This window comes from Rhinopithecus bieti, unplaced genomic scaffold (genome assembly GCF_001698545.2).
Source record: "Rhinopithecus bieti isolate Rb0 unplaced genomic scaffold, ASM169854v2 scaffold_72161, whole genome shotgun sequence".
Taxonomy (NCBI): Eukaryota; Metazoa; Chordata; class Mammalia; order Primates; family Cercopithecidae; genus Rhinopithecus; species Rhinopithecus bieti.
Genome location: NW_016828382.1, coordinates 771,479 through 786,869, shown reverse-complemented (window position 1 = coordinate 786,869; position 15,391 = coordinate 771,479). Strand labels below are relative to the sequence as shown.

At 36.5% G+C, this 15,391-nt stretch overlaps 1 protein-coding gene across 2 annotated transcripts in view; it reads left to right on the top strand.

The window, feature by feature from the left end:
* The window catches only part of DNAI7 (dynein axonemal intermediate chain 7), a 93,798-nt gene that overhangs the window by 38,958 nt on the left and 39,449 nt on the right, over positions 1-15,391 (top strand). The window contains exons 4-9 of one of the 2 annotated variants that reach the window (XM_017864508.1): positions 669-760; positions 3,211-3,312; positions 4,163-4,300; positions 8,542-8,695; positions 11,304-11,407; positions 13,433-13,745. In XM_017864508.1, the coding sequence (XP_017719997.1) occupies positions 11,340-11,407; positions 13,433-13,745 (381 nt within the window). In that variant the 5' untranslated portion in view covers positions 669-760; positions 3,211-3,312; positions 4,163-4,300; positions 8,542-8,695; positions 11,304-11,339. The remainder of the gene's footprint in view (positions 1-668; positions 761-3,210; positions 3,313-4,162; positions 4,301-8,541; positions 8,696-11,303; positions 11,408-13,432; positions 13,746-15,391) is intronic. The other variant, XM_017864510.1, reaches the window with a different exon arrangement.

Sequence of the window (15,391 nt, the reverse complement as noted above, 5' to 3'; positions counted from 1 at the left end):
TTTTTGAGATGGAGTCTTGCTCTGTTGCCTAGGCTGGAGTACAGTGGTGCAATCTCGGCTCACTGCAAGCTCTGCCTCCCGGGTTCACGCTATTCTCCTGCCTCAACCTCCAGAGTAGCTGGGACTACAGGCGCCCGCCACCACTCCCAGCTAATTTTTTTGTATTGTTAGTAGAGATGGGTTTCACTGTGTTAGGCAGGATGGTCTCGAACTCCTGACCCTGTGATCCACCCACCTCGGCCTCCCAAAGTGCTGGGATTACAGGCATGAGCCACTATGCCCAGCCATTTCCTGATTTCTTTTAATGATCGCCATTCTAACTGGTGTGAGATGGTATCTCATTGTGGTTTTGATTTGCATTTCTCTGACGGCCACTGATGATGAGCATTTTTTCATGTGTCAGTTGGCTGCATAAATGTCTTCTTTTGAGAAGTGTCTGTTCATATCCTTCACCCACTTTTCGATGGGGTTGTTTGATGTTTTCTTGTAGTTACTTTCTTGAAGAATGGAGAACTGACACTTTTCTCATATCTACCATGTATGTAATGAAGACTGTGACTTCTATAAAAGATGCCACCACTACATCTTGAAAATGTTAGGAGTAATTTTAAGGGCTTAAAAATACAGTGATCTGTTCACTGAGAAAAAAATTTTTTTTGGTTCTTTAGAGGAAGCCCGTTTGAAATATGAGAAAGAAGAAAAGGAAAGGCTTGAAATACAACGAATTGAGAAAGAAAAATGGAATCGACTTGAAGCAAAAGTAAATAAACATTAATAATGTTCTTAATGAATACTTTAAACTATGGCTATCAGATCTATTGTCATTTAATGTCCTTCTCAGTCCATAGCTACCAGGAATATTTAGGCCTACATGAACTTAATCCTACCATAGAATAAGTGACATTGTTATCTAGATTTCACCGATGAGGAAATCAAGGTATGGAGAAATTAAGCATCTAATCAGTGGCATAGTCAAGACTTAGATCTAAGCAGGTCTTGCTGAAGAGTGTATGCTTGTAACCTTAAAGCATATGTGAATCCGTTTTATAGACAAGTTGACAGCAACCAAAAAAAAAAAAAAAAAAGCAAAATATTCAAATTCTACCTCTCCTTTTTTAGTTTCACTTGTCTGTTTCACTAGAATCTTTTAGATCAGTAATTCTGAAATATTCTGATCTCAAGACCAAACTCCATTACTATTAAAACTGAAGACCCCACAAGGAGCTTATGTTTATGTGGATTACATCAATCAATATTTTACTATATTAGAAGTTAAAACAAAATTTTAAACTGCTTACATTAGCAGACATTACATGTTGATAAAATAAACTTTATTAAACACAAGTAAATACATGAACATTTTAAAGAAACAACTTTTTTTTTTAAATTGAGGAAATGATTGGCATTGTTTACATTTTAAAAATGTATTTGATATCTGACTTAACAGAAAACGGCTGGATTCTCATATCTATTTCAGTATTCCATCTGTTGCCATGTGTTGTTTTGTATGAAGTATATAAAGAAAATCTGGCCTCATACAGATACATAATTGGAAAAAACGTAATATTGTAATAGCCTTTCTGATAATTGTGGATATTCTTCTTTGATACTATATCAAAACTCTACAAGTCATAGTTTCTTAATGTGGAATATGAAACCATATCAATGAACTATTCATACTCTGTTATTTTAAAACATTGATCTATCTTACCCTCTGAATAGATCTTGTTTTCATATATGATTTAGCATTATCATGTGTTGCTTGAAAAGGTTTGGTTCACTGAATTATTTGCTTCCAAATGTTGATGTAATTTATTATTCATTATCAAAAATCACATACATTAGTATAATCACCAATCAAATCAGAAGTTTTTTCGTTTCGTTTTGAGACGGAGTCTTGTTCTGTCACCCAGGCTAGAGTGCAATGGTATGATCTCGGCTCACTGCAACCTCCACCTCCCAGGTTCAAGTGATTCTCCTGCCTCGCCTCCTGAGTAGCAGAGATTACAGGTGGCCGCCACCGCGCCCGGCTAATTTTTGTATTTATAGTAGAGACGGGGCCAGGTTGGTCTTGAACTCCTGACCTTGTGATCCATGCACCCCCTGCCTCCCAAAGTGCTGAGATTACAGATGTGAGCCACCACGCCAGGCCCAAGCCAGAAGTTTTTAAAGATTGGAATGCTTTCAAGCTTACAGTGATAGATACAAGTTTTCTAAAATTTGAATTTTTGCCTGAAAGCTTGAATTTTATCATTGGCAATAAATATTTTGAGTTGTATCCTTGAAATGACACACTCCATTCATTCATTTTTGAGAGAATGTCTGCCAAAATAGTCAAATAATTGCACAAGTGATATTTCTCAAGACAGTATTGTCATTTGATATGCAACAGAAGAGCTTTGTGCTTACTTCCCATTTTATCCAACAGGATATTAAAAAGACATGTACTTAGGGTTGAGGTTTAATACAATTAATAATTTTTCACCTCTTCGTCAGGGCATTCTTTTATTTTTATTTTTATTTTTTTAATGTGATTCAGAGTCTTGCCCTGTTGTCCAGGCTGGAGTGTGGTTGCGCGGTCTTGGCTTAGTGGAACCTCTGGCTCCAGGGTCAAGCAGTTCTCCCGTCTCAGCCTCATGAGTAGCTGAGCTTACAGGCATACGCCACCATACCTGGCTAATTTTTGTATTTGTGGTCGAGACGGGGTTTCACCATGTTGGCTGGTCTCGAACTCCTGACCTCGTGATCTGCGTGCCTTGGCCTCCCGAAGTGCTGGGATTACAGTTGTGAGTCACTGTACCTGTCCATCCGGGCATTCTTTTGTGAAGCTGGTTCCTTCCCCTCACCTCTCCCCATAGAAGTAGTACAGTTTGGGGTCACTGATTTGTGCTAAGACATCAGCACTTTCACACCATCTTGCACAATCAGTGCAAATAGGTACACGATGAAAAATTCAGATAATGTTAATATTATGGAAATAGATTTGACCTCACAGATCCCAAGTTCTAGAGCCACCAAGAGTCTATAGATCACACTTTGTAAGCCACTGTTACAGATGAAACCTTTTGGAGATATCAGTTATATTCAAACTAATTTTAATATTCATTTTGGAACTACAGTTATATATTTAGCCACGTGTTTTAGATGCTAATTGTGAAACAAAAAGCTAAAATTAAAGAGCAGATCAATATATCTGTCCTTGTGCAACAGGATCTAGAAAGGAGAAATGAAGAACTTGAAGAACTTTATTTATTAGAGAGGTGTTTTCCTGAAGCAGAGAAATTGAAACAGGAGACTAGATTGCTTTCTCGGGTAAGACTGATTTCTCTTTTTTAGCTAATACTTTTGTCACCACAAGATGGAGTTGTAGTCCAATTTTGATGCCAAGAAACTTTAAATTTATCTGTTTTAAAAAACCCTCTCATCTGACAAATTGATTGCTTATGGCAAAGTAAAGTAACATAACTTTGTAGAAAGCTATTTGTCAGTAATAACGTCCTAGAAATGTTTATATTCTTTGACACTGACTCAATTGCTGGGAATGTATACTAGGGAAATTATGCTAAATTAAAACATAAAAGCTTTGTGCTTAAGGCAGTCTAGTCTTGCTCACAACAGCATAACTTTGGAAATAATGTAGGTGAATATCAGAAGAAAAATGAAAAACTGTAATATGGCTAAAGATTGTGGTATAATCTTAAGTGAAAAATTCTAAGTGCAGTACAATATGATTACAAATGTGAAATTTGCATAAACCACAAAATGAATGGAAGGCCTCGTACTAAAATGCCAGTGGCAACTAGACATTAGTAATAACTTGGGAAGTAGAAATTAGCCCAAGTGTTGGCCTTTGCAAATAAGCAGCTCTATGATTAGAGAGGAAAACTAAGCAAAACAAAAACTACTTATAAATAATGCTTTAAAAATAAAAATCTGAAAGTAATTAGTGCTTCTATGTATCTGAATGTTAAGGATTAGAAATTACTTGGATAAATAAGAATTTGGTTATTTTGGAGCTCTCTCAAGTTAATGGTTAAAGCTATCATGTTTTTATCTAAGTTGGTTAAACTAGGTTATAAGAATTTATACTTAAAAAAAAAAGTCATTTAATCTTTGGTTGAATCTTCATCAGTGTGAACCTTTAAACATTTTTATTCCACAGTGGAAACACTACATTCAATGTGATGGGAGTCCTGATCCTTCAGTAGCCCAAGAAATGAACACGTTTATTAGTTTGTGGAAAGAGAAAACAAATGAGACTTTTGAGGAAGTGATTGAGAAGAGTAAAGTAGTGCTAAATGTAGGTGTTTATGTATTTTCCTATAAACTGGCTATTACAAATAGTCTGATATTAACTCAAAATAAAAATAAATTAATATATTACTTGCCAAATAATAACACTACTGCTTCTGAACCCTTAGCAAAAGAAGTAATTGGTAAGCTTTTCATTTTCTTTTTTCTTTTACAAGTCCTAAGAATTCCTTGCCACATTAGCTAAGGTCACCATATCATAAAACATTATTTGTCTGTCTAATCAAGAAAAAAAATCAAGTTGCATGCGTTCATGTAGATAACTCGGTTGGGGGTAGTGGGTAATTTTGTCCTCAGTTGGAATATCCACTGTTCAGTGATTTAGTACCCATGATTTTTAATATTTACTAGGTGCCAGGTATAGACTCTGTTATAGACAATGGGGGTACAAAGACAAAAGAGAATATTCTAACTTTTGTTCCTGCAAATAGGATGGTTAGACTAGCCTGGAAACTTCCACTTTACAATGCACTTAAAAATACTGGGGGGAGAAAAACTAATTTATTTTTAAAAATTTAAATTCATTGCCCTAATCACAAAAAAGTAAGGTAAAACCTTACAGGCCATAAAACAATCCAGAAAGTAAGAAAGTCTTGAAGCCAGTGGCTTCCCAGCTAACTACCTAGTGGCTTAGCTAGCTAACTGCTAGTGGCTTAGCACTGGTTCAAAGGGCCATCAGGATGCAAAGCCTAGTAGAGTACATACAAGGTGGCAAGTTGAACCAGAGACTCCTGTATGGCTGGGAACCTCAAAAGACATTATGGATAACAAGAAAAATTTACTGTGCAAAAAGAGATAAGAAGTGTTTGGCTTATCTTTAGTGAATAAGAAACAAAAATGTCTCCACTAAGAATATTTATTTAATTTATTTTTTGAGATGGCATCTCTCTCTGTCACCTACGCTGGAGTGCCATGGCGTGATCTTGGCTTAGTGCAACCTCTACCTCCTGGGTTCAAGCAATTCTCATGCCTCAGCCTCCCAATAGCTGGGATTACAATCATGTGCCACCACACCCAGCTAATTTTTGTATTTTTAGTAGAGATGAGGTTTCACCATGTTGGCCAGGATGGTCTCAAACTCCTGATGTCAAATGATCCACCCACCTTGGCCCCCCAAAGTGCTAGGATTACAGGGATAAGCCACTGCACCCGGCCGAGAATTTTTAATCAGGAGTAAATCAAAAGTTGGATTGGAAGAATTTACCAGAAGACAGCACAGAGATGAAGAGATAGAAAATATGAAAGAGCAGTTGACAGGCATGTATGATAGAGTAAGAAGGGCTAAAAACATATGGAAAAGAAGGGATACAGAAGAATGGAAGAGAGACAATATTCAAAGAGATAATGGCTGAAAAATTTCCAGAATTATGAAAGATGTGAATCTTCACGTTCAAGAAACTCGAGAAATTCTAAGTAAAAAGAAAAACTAGTGTTTATACTTTTAACACTTCTGACACCAAATGTATATGGGGTTTTCTCACACCAACCAATTCTCCAACTCTCCAGATACCTACTAAGTGTCCTTCGATCCAGTGCTGGTACTGAGTACTTAGAGCTAGTGCAGACCCCAGTCCCACAAAACTGCCTCTTCCTTCACTTCCAGTCATGAGCCCCAGCTTGTCACCTGTACTTCTGATCAGCCTGTTATAAATCAGCCACAAGCCATTGGTCAGGTTATTTGCTATAATGGTTCACAAAACTCAGGGACACATTTACTCACCTCTACTGGTTTATTATAAAGGATATTACAGAGGATACAAGTGAACAACTAGATGAAGAAATACAAGGGGTGAGGTCCGTAGGGAGGAATGTAGAGCATCCATGCCCTCTTGGGGCACTCCACCCTTCCAACACTTCAGTGTGTTCACCAACCAGAAAGTTCTCTGAACCTCGTTGTTTGAGTTTTTTATGGAAACCTCATTTATGTAGGCATGATTGATTAAATCATTTGCCACTGGCGTTTCAGTTCATCTTCATCCCCTCTCCCCATCCTGGAGGCCAGGGAGTGGGGCTGCAGGTTTCAGCCCTCTAATCTCATGGTTGGTCCCTCTGGCAGTCAGCCCCCATCTGCTAAGACTCATCATACTAGCATAAACTCAGACTAAGGTTGAAAAGGGCTTATTATAAATAACAAAAGCTGTTTCTCTCATTCCTAGCCCTCAAGAAATTCTAAGAAGCTTATACCAGGAACAGGGGGCGGAGACCAAATACTTCTTTTTATGTCACATCAAGTTAGGATAAATAAATTCACACTTAAACACACTTACATGATAATAGAAACTAGAAGGAATTCACTACTCTTATTCCTGTTATTATCCTTTAGTGCTTTTTTGGTCTAGTTCCTCACAGTTTTATGCTTCCTGTCATTGCTGCTGTAGTTTAACTGCATGTTGTCATAAGAGAGTATAACTGTAGACTCTTTTAAGCTCATACCATGCATTGCATGATTTAATCTGAACAACAAAGTTATGAGAGTCCTTTAACAAATAAAGAAACATAGATTGTGATTTGCTTACAGTCCACTATGAGACCTTAGATGGACCTTACTCTGACTTTCCAAAGGCCCAAGGAGTCTCCCATACAGTCTGAGCTATTTAAATGCCAGTGGATTAATCATACAGTGTTCTTGCTACTACACATCCTCTTTACCAGAGAAGCTGCCATGGCATAACGTCAGCTTAGGAATCTGGTACTTTGCAATTAGCAGGGAGGTAGTGGGAAGTAGTACTAGAGTTCACCAGTGATGAGCTGCAAGGGACATCTTCCTGTTACAAGAATGAGGAGTCAGAAGTAGAAGTAATAAAGAGCAAAAAAGATGAGAAAAGGATAAGTTCAATAACACAGGAGACAGAAGATGGGAGTAATCACAGCAATAGGAAACGAAAGCAGAAAGCTGCAGAACAAGTGGAGTTGGATAGCAGTAACAGAAGGAAATGGCCCCATAGTAAACACCAATTTCCAAATTTTCAAATTTATTTAATAAACTCTTACATAGTACTTAATCTATGCCAAGCTTCGGAAATACTAGCTTTCTGAGTTCTCATGATAACACTAGGAGATAGGTACTATAAACCCCATTTTTCCAATGAGGAAGTTAAGGCACAGAGATGTTAAATAACTGGCCCAAGATCACACTGCTAGTTGAGAGGTGGCCAGGATTGAAGCCTAGCATTCTTGCTTGAGTCCATACTACCCTACCCTACGATGCTGCCTATCTTAATTCAGAAAATTTCTGTGTATTATCTGTGTCAGTGTTCAAAATTTAATTCTGCCACTTACTAGTTGTTCCTTCATCACACTGTGCCTCAGTTTCGTCATCTATAAAATATATACCGTAACAATGTCTACCTCATAGAATTATAATGAAGACTAAATGCATTAAAACATATACAATATTTAGAACAGTTCCTGGTGCATAGTAAGCATTCAGTAAAAATGGTAGTAGTTCTATTCCACCTCCTCCTCATTGTTGTTATATTATTGTTGTTTTCTCTATTGTCTCTCAGTCTTAGATAATGACAAGTTGCCACTCATTTATTAACTTGCTAATGAAAGCTCTGTCACACATAGTCAACTGATAGGTCCGAGGGTTTAATTAGATTCAGAGCCACCGTTTTCAGCTAGAAGGCATCATAGGTTATGTTGTGTTCTTCATACTGCATCCTATCAGAAGCCATATGATGTTCCATTATTAATTTAATGATGCGAATTTGATCATATGGTTAAGGTGTTTGCCATTAAATCTCCACATTGCAAAGTACATTTTCCCCAATCTGAGGTCAGATGCTTTGGCATTGGGAGAATTATGTATTCCTCAACAGCTTTTCACCTAATCATTTAGATAGTCATTGAGGATCTTTATCTGAAGCAGTTATTACGCTGGGGATTGAAAAATGGTGATCTGCTAACTGATCATTGCATCCACATTAGATAGATGGCATTCTTCTGTAAGGAACTGTTCTTTCTTCACCCCACCTTCCCCTTTCATTTCTGAACGTCTAACACTATATACTCATGGATTTTTATTTATTCAGTGTGTTACAATTAATTTTAAAGGAGTTTGGGAGGAAATTTTTGTTTATGATCTTAAATTACAGAATAAATACAGGAAAGGATTTCTATATGTTTCGCTAAGGATGTGTTCTTCAGTTCAAAAGGGATAGAACATTCCCACTTGGTCCTTGACTATTTTCTCTGAGATTAATGCCAAAATATTATTTTACTTTACAGTTAATTGAGAAATTGAATTTATTTTATTGGAAACGTCCACCGTGTGATTTGCAAGATAAAAAATATAATAAGCAGTACCAAGAATCAATTCTAAACAACCTGCAGGAGCTCCTTCATCTTAAATTCAATGTAGCCACAGAAATACTTCTCCAGAGTAAGTGTGAGTATTTTGCTTATATATTAAGTTTTTATAAAAGCTAACATTTTATGTTTATATATAAAATAATTCAGTATTTTTTAAACTGAAAAATCAAGAGTTTTATGGAAAAGTTAGTAGATATAATTTAAAGTACATATATTTATTCAGATTTAATAACTGATAATGATTTTATTTTAAATGTAATTTGTTTTGTTTTGGTTTGATTTGGTTTTTTTTAGAGATAGTAAATATGGAATCTCCCTGTGTTACCCAGGCTGGTCTCAAACTTATGGACTCAAACAGTCTTTCTTCCTTGACCTCCCAAAGTACTGGGATTACATGTGTGAGCCACTGCTCCCTGCCAGACATTTTATTTTTGAAGAAATAGAATATTATTTCTATTTGCCATTAAAAGTAATGGCAAAAACCACAATTACTTTTGCACTCACCTTATATTATTATTATTATTCTTAGGATAATAATATATAAGGATAGGATAAGAGACCTCATCCTAATATATATATATATATATTAGCCAGGCATGGTTTGCCTGTGGTCCCAGCTACTTGGGAGCCTGAGGTGGGACCATCGCTTGAGCCCAGGAGGTCAAGGCTGCAGCGAACCATGATCGCGCCACTGCACTTCAACCTTGGCAACAGAGGCAGACTCTGTCTCAAAAAATAATAATAATAAATAAAAGAGGAAGAAGAAAAGGAAGAAGAAGAGGAGGAGGAGGAGGATTAGAAAAAATACTATAATGTTATATTTCAATTTGAAATATCAGCATGAACCAGATTTCTTTTTATTCCATAAATAGGATTTGAGATTTCAGTTCTGGGGCAGGAAAAGTGAAAGATGAGGCTGAATTGTCTTCCTGTGCTAGAAGGCAAGCAAACGCTCAGAGACTAATGACATTGTATGAAAGAGATGCTGTCAGCTAAGAGGCTAGCTTAGAAGTCCCACTGATCAAATTTGGAATAATTTGAATATCAGAATAATGATTATAATCAATTATAAAAAATTGAATAAATAAAAATTTTTGAGTTTATAGTGATACTTCAGAAACAAAGGGGAAGATGGAGTGAAGAAAGAACAGTTCTTTACAGTAGAATGCCATCTATCTAATGTGGATGCAGTGATCAGTTAGGAAATCACCATTTCTCAATCCCCAGTGTGGTAACTGCTTCACATAAGGATCCTCAATGGCTACCTAAGTGATTAGGTGAAAAGCTTTTGAGGAATACATAATTCTTCTAGTGCCAAAGTATTTGACCTCAGATTGGGGAAAATGTACTTTGCAATGGGTGGATTTTGTGGTCAGCACCTTAACCAAGTGATCAAGTTCATATCATTAATATAATGGAACATCGTATGTCTTCTGATAGGATGCAGCATGAAGAATACAGCATAACCTATGATGCCTCCTTGCTGAAAGTGGTGGACCTGAATCCAGTTAAACCCCTAGACCTTCCAGTGTACAAAAATAAAGAGGATAGAGGAGCAAGTTAAACAATGCCTTGAGGAAACAGTAATAGAAATCCACAATGTGGGACAATTCTACAAGATAACTGTCCTGAACACTTCAAAAAGTTACAGTTACAGAAAACAAAAAGTGTGCAAGAATAATCACACTTAAAAAAATTAATAATAAATATAATCTTCAACATTTTAAAGTTTTACGTTCTAGCAACCACATATTGACTTATTCAAATCCTTTATGACAGCTGATTTCTTGAGTAATAGGCATCAAACTATGTTAGTTTTTGTTTTAAAATTCTTAAGAACATACTTGAGTTTTATGGTTAATATTGGATATTAAGTATTAGACTAGTGAAAACATGACTCATCTGGATTTTATAAGCTGGATATTTTGCTTTCTAAACTTGATATGTTCCGAGATAGGTTAACTTTGCAGTAGAATAGTCTACATTTTAGTAAGATACAGATAAAGCAGCATGTGTATAGTTAAAATGAAAAGTCATGATTCTGATGTTATGACTGAGAAAGGTAACATAATATTAATCCACAGGTGCTACCCGGAAACATAGAAGCAACTTTATTTTTTACTTTTCTGAGACCCAGTCTCGCTCTGTCACCCAGGGTAGAGTGCATGGTGCAATCATGGCCCACTGCAGCCTCAACCTCCCAGACTCAAGCAATCCTTCCACCTAGGATCCTCCCAGCTCCCAAGTAGCTGGGACTACAGGCGCACACCACCACACCCAGCTAATTTTTTGTAGACATGAGGGGTCTCATTATGTTACCCAGGCTGTTCTTGAACTCCTGGACTCAAATGATCCTTACAACTTGGCCTACCAAAGTGCTCAGATTACAGGTATGAGCTGCCTCACCCAACCTAAGAGTGACTTGAATTCTTAGACACCTTAGGAGAAACCGAATGGAAAAAGGAGATGCATGTTTAAGTAAGTAAATACATTTGCATCCTTTAGAGAATTTTTTAAAACAATCCTTTGTCATGTTGATTGAACCTGATTTTTACCCAAGTTACTCTTTTAGGTGGTTAACAAAGGGAATCCAACACATAAGTGATAAAGTAACTTATCTAAGTTGTATAATTTATGAGGCCTGTGGCCCTTTGTAATGTTTTCTTTTTCTCTTACAGCAAGCTAGTACTTTGGCAGATCTGGACAGTGGAAATATGGAAAAAGTCATTAAAGATGAAAATGTTACTCTATATGTGTGGGCAAACCTCAAGAAGAATCCAAGGTACCCTTGTAGATAATACTTTCCCTGTAGGTGGAAAGACATTGAACCACATCATGATTGCCAGACAGATGCCTACTGCATAGCAGCATGGTGTGTTTGGAAAAGCCCATTTTAGGAAATTAGCCCACTGAAGGTTGAATCATAAACCTGCCATTTACTTACGCAAGTTACTTAACTTTGTTGAGCTTCAGTATATCATCAGTAAAATGATGATTATGTCCCTTAATAGGATTGGATTGAAGATTAAACATGACTGCATGTAAAAGTTATAGCATAGTGTTTATTACAAATATATACTCATTAAATACCAGGTCTTCCTCTTCTCTTTACCCACTTAACCCCTCTACCCTCCAAAAAAATAGAATTGGTAGGTCCTTTCTTTTTGTTTTCTTTTTTTTTTTTTTTTTTTTTTTGAGACAGAGTCTCACTCTGTTGTCCAGGCTGGAATGCAGTGGTGTGATCTCGGCTCACTATAACCTCCACCTCCTGGGTTCAAGCGATTCTTTGTGCCTCAGCCTCCTGTGTAGCTGGGATTATAAGCGCATGCCACCACACCTGGCTAATTTTTTTGTATTTTTAGTAGAGACAGGGTTTCACCATGTTGGCCGGGCTGGTCTCAAACTCCTGACCTCAAGTGATCAGCCTGCCTTGGCCTCCAAAAAGTGTTGGGATTACAGGCGTGAGCCACTGCGCCTGGCTGATAGGTACTTTCTACATGGCAATCTGGATTTTTTTTTTTTAATGAATCTTTGTGAACTGTTAAAAACAATAGATTTTCATATGTGTATTTCTTGGACATTTAAGTGCTGTTTCCCCAATAGTTTTCAACAAAGAAACATCTTTCTGAGGAATGACAGTGATGATGGCAAATTCACGATCACTTGGTTGCTGCTTGATCTTTAAACATTTTAAGTTACTTGCATTAGTATAGCAGTGAGTTTTAGAGAAAATAACCAGAATAAAATTAGGAGGCCTAGGTGTGGATCCTACCTCCGAAAAGACTAGCCATGTGACATTCTTTTTTTTTTAAATTGGACTTTATTTTTGATGTTTAGTAAAAGGGAAGAACAAAATATTTCCCAAGTTCTTTCCTTTTGTTATAAAAAAAGACAAAAAACTCTTCGGTTCACATCTAATCGGGGACAATATAGTAACCTTTCTCATTGTAAAATGTGTCAAGTACAGAAAAGTGAAGGAAATTAATCTGTGTAGTTTTAAATGAATAAAAATAAAATGAATAGCTCTATACTCACTACCCAGGTTTAAGAAGAGAATTAGGTGGTGTCTTTTACGAGATAAGGAATAGTGCAGGCAGAACAAGTTTCATTTTGATGACGATTGGGGTGGGGGTTGTAAGGATGATGAGTTCGGTGCTGAACTGGCTGAGTTTGAAGTACTTATAAGATACCAGAGTGCAACTGGCTGAAGGCATTGAGAGAAATCTGAGGTGTAGTATATTTTGAGGAGTCATCAGCATATAGACCAATGTTTCTTCACTTTTCGGGGGTCACAGATTCTTCCGAATGTCAGGTAATCACAGATGCTTGCACTTGTGGAAGGGCATTTTTGAACCTCTTGAAGCCCATTCAGAGATGCGTCATACCCCTACCCAACCCTAGGAAAAATAAAGCTCATATTAAAAACCTCTGATAATATAGATAGTCATTGAGGCCACAGAAGTAACAATATCCAGAGAGTGTGTGTTGAGGGAGAGGAGAAAGAGGGCTTAGGATGGAGAACTGAGTAATATCAACATCAAAGGGATGGTCAGGAAGAAGGCCATATAGAGGAGACAGAAGGAACTGCCAGAGATGGAGAAGAATGTGGGGTTATGGATCCCAATAAACTGTTTTGTGAAGGATAGCATCCGCAACTGGGTCCAAATGCTGCAAAGAAAGCACATGTGATCAGACTAAAAATTGGAGCAAAATTAAAGTGAAGAGAAATACTGCTTAGTTATAAATTTGACACAGATCTAGAGTTTCCTAGGGTCTCATCTTTTTTGTTGTAATTAATTATTAACAGGCACAGAAGTGTCAGATTCTCTGAAACACAAATTGGATTTGAGATTCCAAGGATATTAGCAACAAGTGACATTGCTGTACGACTCCTGCATACTCACTATGATCATGTTTCTGCACTGCACCCTGTTTCAACACCATCAAAAGAACACACTTCCACAGTAACTGAGCTTGTCAAAGATGATATTGAAAATGTAGAAAAAGCAATCAGCAAAGAGGTCAAAGAAGAGTCCAAACAACAAGGAAAAAGGTCTCACTTAATTCAGAAGGAAGAAATAAAAGTTGAGGAGGAACGAGATGATATTGAAGTGAAAATGGTAGGACACATTTAAATATACACATTTTTTTTTCTTCATGCAACATGTGTTATTAGACTCCCTTAAAGTATTCTCAAGATTTTTCCTAAACAACTAGAAATTGTCTGGGAGCCACTTTCTTGCCAGTGCCTCAATTTTTAATGTGTGTCTTTTTCTTGTCTTCCATTAACAGTCAATTAATGGTTGAGCCACTAGCTTCAACATCCTAAAGTTCAGCACAGGAATTGCTCATTTTTATATTAGGTGCACAACCAGGCAGCTTTGATGCCATTTAATTTTTGTATATTTATTATATATTTCAAACTCACTCAAGGGAACTTGCCATTAAATGGAAACTTACAGTAAATAATCTTATATTACCCTGTTACTTCCTCCGTTTTTGGTTTTGTAAGAAAGAATTTTATAAAGTAAAATTTATTTTCTTAAAATATCACTCTTCTCTGAAAATTGACATCTTTAGATACAGCTTTTGACCAATATAATAATCATATTCCTTTAGTTAGCTTCTGCTCTTTTTTCTGTTGACAAGATTGTCAAACTACTTATTTATGTTAGAAAAAAATGCCTCTTAAGAATTTAGTAATACTTTCTCAGAGCCAAGCAGATTCTTTAATAGCATATTTGCATGTTATGAGTGACCAAAAAATCTCAAGTTTTCTGACAAGTGCTTAAGACATGAAATGTATTAGTTTATTGATTTATTTTCTTTAAACACAGGAGAGGATTAAGGATTAGATTGAATACAAATTTAAAATCAGAATAGGAATTATTAGATACTCTAAGAACACCTGATTTATTAAGAATTCAATTTATTACACTGGTATCAAAAATTATAGACTGGGCATGGTGACTCAAACCTGTAATCCCAGAACTTTGAGGTCAGGAGTTCGAGACCAGCCTGGCCAACATGGTGAAACCCTGTGTCTACTAAAAATACAGAAAATTAGCTGGGTGTACACCTGTAATCGCAGCTACTTGGGAGGCTGAGACAGGATAATCGCTTGAACCTGGGAGGCGGAGGTTGCAGTGAGCCGAGATCGTGCCATTGCACTCCAACCTGGGTGACAGAGTGAGACTTCATCTCAAAGAAAAATAATAATAATAATAATAATAATAATAAAGACTGTAGCAATGTAGAAAAATGGATATGACATAATGCTAAATATTTAAAAAATTGTATTTAGACTCTAATGACAAGCACGTGAAAATTTTAAAGGCATAAGGAAATGAGAACCCAGAAATCTCTGCATAGCTGATATTTTAGAGAGGTGGAAAACGAGTGATTTATTCCTCTTTAAAATTTGTCATTTTGTTTAAATGTTTTTTGGGCAATAAGATCGTTTTTAAAATAAAAATTTCATTTGAACTGTCAGGTAGTGTAGAAACTTACTAGAGACAATAGTATTTCTAGTTCTCTTCCCTTTCCTGGAATATGGAAGGATTATACTCCTCTCCACGTTGAAGCTAAAGCATGACCATGTGACTTACTTTAGCTAATGAGATGTGATTAGATATGACAAACTCATTTATTTCCAAGGGGGAAAAAAAAGAATGAGTAAATAGGTCTTGAACTTAACATCGTTTCAATATGGAGTAAAATAAAAAACCCCATTAACTTAAAATAAAATTTGGGAGGATTTGTGATT